At 36.8% G+C, this 9,436-nt stretch overlaps 1 protein-coding gene across 3 annotated transcripts in view; it reads left to right on the top strand.

Annotated features, from left to right (window-relative positions):
* The window catches only part of LOC118429083 (extracellular serine/threonine protein kinase FAM20C-like), a 29,282-nt gene extending 20,290 nt beyond the window's left edge, over positions 1-8,992 (top strand). For all 3 annotated transcript variants that reach the window (XM_035839447.1, XM_035839448.1, XM_035839449.1), the window contains 7 exons: positions 1,651-1,729; positions 3,441-3,649; positions 4,256-4,442; positions 5,074-5,189; positions 5,703-5,784; positions 6,187-6,246; positions 6,742-8,992. In XM_035839447.1, the coding sequence (XP_035695340.1) occupies positions 1,651-1,729; positions 3,441-3,649; positions 4,256-4,442; positions 5,074-5,189; positions 5,703-5,784; positions 6,187-6,246; positions 6,742-6,970 (962 nt within the window). In that variant the 3' untranslated portion in view covers positions 6,971-8,992. The remainder of the gene's footprint in view (positions 1-1,650; positions 1,730-3,440; positions 3,650-4,255; positions 4,443-5,073; positions 5,190-5,702; positions 5,785-6,186; positions 6,247-6,741) is intronic.
* Positions 8,993-9,436: the final 444 nt, after the last annotated feature.

The following is a 9,436-nucleotide window of genomic DNA, read 5'->3' on the forward strand; positions in this document are numbered from 1 at the left end:
TTAACTTATGTATCTGAAGAAATACAATCTTGAATTATCATTATGTGTAGTTGATAACATTGAACTATTATAATAGTATAGGGTACTAAAATTATGTAGAATGTGTTAACATTGCAATCGTCCCATTCTTGAATGATGCTTCATCATACATGTATTTTCCTTACAACAATGTACATGAAGTACAAATGTACCACCTGCCCAACAAGTAGATTTGGTACCAGGAAATACGGTTTTGACAGAATTAATTATTCATACAATAAGAAATACTCATGCCATAAAAAAGGACCAGAAGGGCAGACATGAATTTTTCATTTGCTTCCACGATCAATTTGTTATGAGAAATGCAATTTTGAGCTTTTAAAAGGCCTGTAAATTGTTATTTAGGGTATCATTAGGTTCAACTATCAAGGCTAACAAAGGTGTATGACCGTGCGAATGTTCATGACTAGGGGTGGGTACCGGAACGGTGTACTGGTACAAAACCATTTTTTCTTCTTGTTGGACCGGTCCAGAAAAAATGGACTTGAAAAAAATCAGTAGACCGGATGTTCGACCGATTTGAAAATGAACACATGAGAATCCTTTGTTACAGTTGCAAAATGGACCATTCTTTTGAGTATTGTCAATTCACAAGTTTTCACAGATAATTAGGTCCAGGTTCAGGTCCGGACCTGGACCTGATCCTCTGGACTTGGACTGTACCTGGACCTGAATTTTCTATACCGGTACCCACCCCAATTCATGACTGTTGATGTTGTGTACATGTACAGGCCTGGGGTAACTGTGCGAACATACATGTACCTTTTGTACTCTGTATTGTAAAGCTGGCTTTATAGTAAATGTGGCGAGTCATTAAGCTTGACAGTGTAGGATAAATGAATATCACAAACAAAAATTTACCATTCAGGGCTCGAAATTCATTTTTGGGATTAGGTGCACTGGTGCACCAGGCTTAAAAAAATGGGTGCACCCAAAATAATTGTGTGCACCACTTGAATTTAAGTAGAATGTCAGAAAAACCTAATAACAAAACTTAGTTACATGCTATCAAATTCTTAAATAAGTACCATGACATACATTTTTATTATCTTTCTAACACTTAGATGTCAAGAATATGAATCTTTGATGTATACTAGTATTATACTTTGATATCTTTACCTACATAAACCCAAGAAAATGTGCACCCACAGAAAATAATTGGGTGCACAGCTCCAATTTTGGGTGCACCTGGGTGCACATGCACCCAGTATTTCGAGCCCTGCCATTAAAAATATAAAGACCCTGCATGTACACGTATTATTACTGTTCACATTTCATTCACATTTAAGATTTTGGTGAGGGTTGGTCATCTTACATGTACATGTATCACTTTGACTGTGCATATTAAACCTATAGAGAGGAAAATAGGTTGGAAAAATGGGTGACTCATTATGCAGAATCTGCGAATCTGTGCACACAGGCACAACTCTTACTGAAGTCATGTTACAAAAGGGTTTGGCTGTACATCTAGAACATATTTATACATGTAATCCTATGTAAAATTATGTACAGTATTCAACGTTATGTACATGTACCAATCTGTTATCTGTATACTGTGCTGTATACCGGTACATGTATGTAAAAAGATTATTTCCTGTCTTGTTTGTACAGAAATGAAGCCAGGAGGGACCCAGCTGAAACTGTTCATGGAGTTTGAAGACACCAGCATTGGCCTCTTCAAGCCATGGAGGTAAATGCTTATTATACTATACAGTCATGTATATGTATATCCCAAATTTAAAAGCCACAAGCACTAACAACTGTATATATAAGAACCATGACCTAAGCATATAAATTGAGTAGCTGCAGATATGTATATAGCTAGAGCTCCCTTGGGGACTATATAGTTAATTATGAAACTTAACAACTCTGTATGTAAGCATGATTGAGGCAAATTATCGATTGTGGCTAAATAAAATGGGGCAGCAGTTTATGTTTGGCGGCACTGTAAGATCAGAAAAGAAAAAGACTTGACATAGACAAAGTGTACATGTACTGTGCACATTTAAAAGTTAATAAGATGTGTAAAATCTCCAAATCTGTCACATACATGTATTGTGAAGATGACAGCAAAAATGGTACCCAAAAAGTTTGTGACACTTTGGGTACTTTGTCTGAATGTCTTTTTGAAAGCAGCACGCACAAGTGATATGTTAAGTGTGGAAGGATTCTATTACACTGAAGGTCATTGTATTCACCACCTTTATTCAGAACTGAGCAGGCAGACAAATAGCATATTTTCAAGAAATGACTGACGAGGTAGCTCGCAAAGGCTGGAAGGTGCATGAAATGCATTGCCAAGCAATCCAAGTACCATGTAGAAGGATGGTTCTCTTTCAATCACTCAGCTAAATCAATACTCCCGTCTGTGTAAAATCCTGGAGGCCTTGGCACCCCCTGTCACAAAGTGATAGGCTGTTCCTAAACAGGTAGGGTTGGTGTCAAACAGGCGAGATGGATCAGTGCCCAGGGTAAAATTTGCCAGTCCATGTCTGATGTGAGGGAGACATTGGAGATATTTACACCAGAGGGGTGATTGGGGGTTAGGGGGATGTCTGGGGTGTAATGAATATATGGATTGTGGCAAAGTTTACTTCTGTTCTGGTGAATAAGTCATTTCAGCAATTGAGGGGCTCCCAGGGTTGTGACTGATATCTGTATGCTGCTGAGGTAATGAAAACCATTTGGACTACATTGTTAAAGAGACGATGAATGTGTATAATTATGGAGGTCTTGACGTTTCCTTTTTCCTAACCAAGATAAGGCATGCGTATGGAATGGCAATCAGAAGTTGAAAAGGAAGTCAAGAGTTTATAGCCAAGGGTCTATAGCTTAGATAGATAATACATGATAGATATGGATACAAAAAAATCTTACCAAGTTGAACATATTACGATGTTAGTATGCAGTACCTAAATGGTTACTGTACGATTCATGATTCTTGAAGTTCTTTCAAAATACTGTAAATACATTTAAGTTCGCGGGGATTTAATTTCGCGGTAGCGGGAAAATGGACTTTTCGTGGTGGTTTTAATTTCACGGTAGCACCATGCACTGTAGTCTCTTACTGTTATGGAAAAATGTTCGCGGTGGTTTTAAATTCGCGGTGAAGCTGCCGCCGCAAAAACCGCGAACATTAATCCACCACGAACATTTCTGCATTTACAGTATCTTCTGTTTTTGTACGTACATTGTATAAAAAGATTATGTAGTGCAAGAATTCTCTTTTGCACTACATATACATTTATTTTGCATTGTTAAACCAATCTTTTAGTTTCTGCTAATAGTCCAGTTCATGGTTCGAAGATGAATTTTGCTGTCTTAGACTGTATCATACAACTGCACCTGCTCAGTATAAACCATGTATTGGCTTATCACCATCCCTGTGTTACCCATGACAGGTGGCCCAGAGACAGGGAGACCCCACCCGATCACTTCTACTTCACCGACTACGAGCGCCACAATGCGGAGATCGCTGCGTACCACCTGGACAGGATCCTGGACTTCCGCAGGTGCCCGCCCGTATCCGGGCGCTGGTTCAACGTCACCAGTGAGATCAGGCAGAAGTCAGAGGATGAAAAACTTCTCAAGACGTTCTTCGTTTCACCAGGTAAGACCTTACTACTTTACAGGTGATACCACCGGATTTCTTAATTAAGAGCAATACCGTCTTATTACCAGAAACCTTTCATAGCCATTTTGTCGATGTTCATTTTGCATAATGATTTTTTATTGTGAGTGCTGTGTAGTAAGTACATGTTTTTGTTGGCCTGTATATACATTGCAATGATTTTAATGACAAGTGGTTTTGTACTATAGAATTTTTTACACATTACTGTAAAACTTGAAACATTTTTGGCTGCCAGTTTCATTTTAACAGTTTTCCACTGACTCTTACACGGCAAATTTAGGACACTGCAAAATGGCACTTTTCATATACAAATGTACAATGTATATTCTGTACTGTACTACAGAATTGTTTCTACCACAAACTCGAAACATGATAATAAAAAGGCCTTTTTTCCCCATTCTAGTTCTACGATAGAATTAACTCTCATGGGATAATAGAAATGTTTGAGGTTTCCGTGAGTGCTACGCTATATATGTAGGTTACAGCTTTTGAACTAACAAATTGCATTGACATGTTTTGAAAAAGATGTAAATGATAATGTAACATCTGTGTTGATAATGATATGAACCATTTTGTACTTCCCAGTCGGTAATGTGTGCTTCTTCGGTGACTGCTCATACTACTGCAACACGGAGCACATGATCTGTGCCATCAAGGACCATCACATGTTGGAGGGGTCGGTGGCTGCCTACCTCCCACGCTGGCAGGAGGCTCCCAGGAAGACATGGAAACACCCGTGGAAGAGATCCTACTCTAGAGTCAGGAAGGCTGAGTCAGTGCTGTTTCTTCTTTGCACACATTGTTACAGTACATAATGTCAATGGTTTCTGTGTATTACCTGTACAAGTCAGGGTTGGGCAAGTTTTCTAAAATTCACTTGTACTATCAGGCAAGCACATAAAAAATTTACTAGCCGGAAACAATTTTTCGCTTGCCCGAAATTTAAATAACTTTTTTCTTTGTATTTTCACTTTCAACGATGGAATTTTATTATTATTGGCTCTTTTTTTGTTGACCAATGTTTTATGCTATGACTGTGACATGTACATGTATATCAAAATCTCACTCATTGAAAATCTCACTATCGGGCCAGTGGGGTAGGACATGCACCTGCCCAATATCACTTGCCCGGGACACTAGGGCTAATGGACTTGTCCAACCCTGACAATTCATGATATATTAACAGACTGAGTGTGCATGTGCATGACTTTCGTACATGATCAGGTGGCGTCTACATTTTGGTTGAGTAAAAGTAAATCTCTCTCCATACTATTATATATGAACTAAATAATATGTCTGGTTTCTAGTACACATGTACATTCAGAAGTGTGCAACAATAAAAGAGTCAAAATTGAAGTTTGAAATTGTGAAGACTTCTCATTTGAAACCCTCCCTTTCCACAGTTGGGAGGTGACAGACGGGGAAGCGTTTTGCCGACAGGTCCGGAGCACTCCGCCGTACGACAAAGGACGACGCTTTGGTGACCTGCTAGACCTGACTGTATATGACTTCCTCATGGGTATGTTTTGATACACGCATTAGATGCATGAAGTTTTCTGTCCCAGCTGAGTGACAGTCAAATCTGGTCTCCCCATTCATGGGATTGAGGAAAAGTGGTTTGTAAGGGGGAGTGATTGCTCCAGACAAATATTAGTTGTTTGTTTATTTGGTTGGTTAGTGGGGAAAAATTGTGTGTACACAAGATACACCTTATTGGTAATTCTATATTGGTCATAATGTAGTTGTGTTGCCATCATATGTGGCCTTTGCGTATGTGCTAAAAATTGCTAAAAAAAATGCATCTATTTTTTTAATGCCAAAATTCCCACTTGTTTCACTTGAACTTTTGACATTACAAGTATGTGATTCACTGATTTTTCCTTGTGTATGGAGCAATTTTGTTCATTGAATGGGAATTGAGTCCCTGGTATTAAATGTCATGTATGCACTAATAATGTTATTGGTTGACTGTAAAATGATGGTCTAAATTAAACTACATTGTAAATAATGATCATCTCCTGTACATTTGTAGGTAACATGGACAGGCATCACTATGAAACATTCAAAGCATTTGGGAACAATTCTGCTCCTATTCACTTGGACCAAGGAAGAGCGTGAGTTGATTTTTATCCTTACATCTTTCAACACTTTATAACATAGTAACTACAATACACAGTACACTTTAAGTAACAAAGTTTTGACAATGTGCAATGATAAAATTGACGTCAGTGCAAATTTGTGCCTTTTTTTCGTAGTAGGCTAAGCCATCTAATGACCCTCATGATTATTATGATAGGCACACCAAATCTACATAAAGATGACTGTATGTATAACATATATGTTGAGATGGTTCTATGAAAGCTTGTTGTAACTTAGCATCTTTGACATTGTCCTAATGAAATATTTCATAGAATCTGATGAAAACTCTTGGTCTTCTATTTTCTTCTGTATCATTCTGCACATCTGCAGCCTAACACATCTCTTAAGTTTGAACACTTTTTTCTGTTTCCCCACAGATTTGGCCGCACCACACATGACGAAATATCTATTCTAGTTCCAATTTACAGCTGTTGTAGGTGGGTGGATTTGAACTTTTATTTTGCTAGATGTATTTAGTTTTGTGCTGTCTTTATTCCTTCCATGACTGCTGTCAATTTATCATCTCATTGTAGTAACTGAAGGGTAAGTAAAGTGTTTTTGTATTACTTTACTGGTAATCCATGAAATGTTCAAACTTATGGAATTAGACCCACACTGAAGTGGAAGCTTGAGAAAAGCTTTCAAATTGTAGCTGTCATTTTTTATTAGTCACACAACCTTGGAAGGGTCACAAGGTCACCTGACATAAGGGTGTTGGTTGCCATGGTTGCAGTTTAAGGATGGGGAGCGGGATCTAATGTGTTACAAATGTCTTAGATGGTTCCCTGGGTTTAAGAGTCCTGAATCATTTAATCAATGACAATGTTCCCATTAAACACAAATAAAACTTTTCTTTTGCCAATACCTCAAGTCAAAGCCCTTTGTATCCCCACCTTGAGTCCGTTGTAATGCTCCAATGTGTGTTCCCTTAGTATACGTAAATCCACGTGGTTGCGACTCCAGCTCCTAGCCAAGGAGGATTACCGCCTTAGCGACGTGATGCGAGAATCCATGCGGACAGACCCCATCGCGCCCATCCTCACAGAACCACACCTTCTCGCTTTAGACCGGCGTGTGGGCATCATTCTGGACACTGTTGCCAAGTGTATCCAGAAGAAAGGGGCAGAAAATGTGCTCTTAGAAGATCTAAAAGACACGTAACTTTTTTAATGCAATAATACCAATCGGTGATGTTGAAATTCATTCTTTGGAAAAGGCTTCCAGATCATCTTTTAAATCATTCAGTTGGCAGACGAGCTGTAAATTTGAAGTCCTATATAATTCTATAGTTGATTACTGCGCAACGACGTGAGGGTATTATTGTCTTTTAATAATCTGTACAGAGATATTTGTATAAAGAGATTATCAGATATATATTATACTAATTAGATAAGACATAATTATTATGTTAACTCAGCACAAAAAATTAAAATATTAACTTTCAAATTGGTAGATCATATTTCAGTTGTTTCTGCATCAATGTCATTGTATTATATGTCAATCAAAAGCTTAATTTCCTTTCCTATGGTAGCTGACTTCTTATGATTCTAAATTCATGAAACGAGCACCAAGCCTGCTTACATGAGTGGGTCACACACACAAATTGCAGAAATTTCCCTGCTTGTGTTTATGACTGTATCATCCTGTTGGTATACATGTGGACGTGGGTGTCAACCATTCAATGAATTTTTTTTTTTTTCACATCTTTTTTGGTATACAGAACATCCAAGTTTTTTTTTTTAGCACATTTACCATTTTTTATATGGTATCAAAAGCCATTCTGCTAGATTACACGACTTGTCCACACAGAGTAAGGTTCATTGCAGACTACATTTTGTACCTTCAGGATGCAGGAGTACAGTCTCAGGAGTACAGGATGGAATAGCCTTCCAAAAGCCTATAGCTACTTGTAGCACCCAATTGAACACATCTTGGGGCAAATTGTGTGCTTGAATAATGAGTAACAGTGGCTGTGATTAAAGTGTGACAGTCATGTTTATTCAAGTTGCCCTCATGCTCATCCACAAGTCAATACTGACGAAAGAAGAAGTGAATTTCAGCACTTTCTTTCCAAGAATTTACAATCATATGAGAAGTTGGATACCATAGTAAAGGAAAAAAACACAAGCTTTTTAATGATATACAAACAACGTAAATATGATCAACTGAAGTTGATATTCCAAACTTTTTGTGCCAAGTTTATATTAATTGGTGATTGTTGCAAAAGATAGTTTATTGCATTTTCAATGTCATATGTGCATACTGCAAATAATACCATTAGAAGGGATACAGTGTACAATGTGCTTTGTTGATGTTAACAAGGTACATTGTGCTTTGTGAAAGGTAAAAATGTGAAGAGTATAAATGACATTTTGAACAAAGAATATATCAAATAATGTTTTTGAATATCATTGAGGCTAATTATAGATCAGCCCAGAAATCTTAATCATGTCCAAGAAAACTGATTAAAAAAAAATGAATGTTTTTTTACAGAAAATTAAATTTCACATTCCAAAAGGGAATATTTTTGGTGTAGGTTCAAAAAAAGATTTTCTTGGTGAATATAATTCTATTGTGTAGAATCTGATGTACTTTTGATCTATGTTAATAATATGACATTCCTATTGCTGAAGTTTTACAAAGATGATTATTATATTTATATTTGACAACCTTTAAAGTCATTCAATTTTTAAGATCCCTCATTACAATGCCCACTGGGAGTCTATTCTCATTTCCATTTTACATGAGATGTTATTTACATTATAATATTATACATTAGTTTTTTCATTGAATTGACAGCATATTTGCATAAGTTGCATTTACAGTAGTGCCAATTTTGAATGTTGGTTAACTTCAACTTTTGTATAAAAATCATTAAAAAAATGATTTTTTCATGCAGAATTGTACTATGGCAGACAGTGAAGTAACTGAAGTAACAGTTGAAAAATGTGGTGTAAAAATGTGAGTTTATTTATAATTTAAGTCCTACAAACCTACTGCATTGGCCAGCAAGATACATGTATGTGATTTTTGTGTTCAGTGATATGTTGCTTTTCAAACCAACTTCTTTTAAAGCAAACAGGCAGGACAAGTTTTTATTTTAATGTCTCTTTTTTGGCATAATGTGAAATAAAACTGACAAAATTTTCATATCTATATGGACAAGTACACTCGACTTGTATTAAAAAAAATACAGAATGGATTACCTAATATATTGATCAGCAAAATCATTTTATTCTTGCTGTCAGGACATGATTAGATAAACAATGGTGCAGTCAGCGTGTGAACTCTTACGACTAGATTTGGATGTATGAAATCTTATTTATGCAAGATTTGTCTCCAACAAAGCTGGCTCAGGCGAGTTTGTCATTTCTTTAGGGACATTATCTCAATGTACATGTACTTTTAATGTCTTGGACCAAGGCTCAATGCCTAGCATATATTATCAACGTACATTTCCAGATCGAAATTTGTTACAGTTGCTGCGATATCTGTACACTTAGTGAAAAATTATTTGAATGCCATAGTAATATACATTTGTATATCATTCCAAGTACTACATGTAACTACAGACATGCAATGTCCATTAAGTGACATAGAATGTGAAGTAATGATTGCAATACGTTG

The sequence above is a fragment of the Branchiostoma floridae genome, chromosome 13 (genome assembly GCF_000003815.2).
Source record: "Branchiostoma floridae strain S238N-H82 chromosome 13, Bfl_VNyyK, whole genome shotgun sequence".
NCBI classification, from domain to species: Eukaryota; Metazoa; Chordata; class Leptocardii; order Amphioxiformes; family Branchiostomatidae; genus Branchiostoma; species Branchiostoma floridae.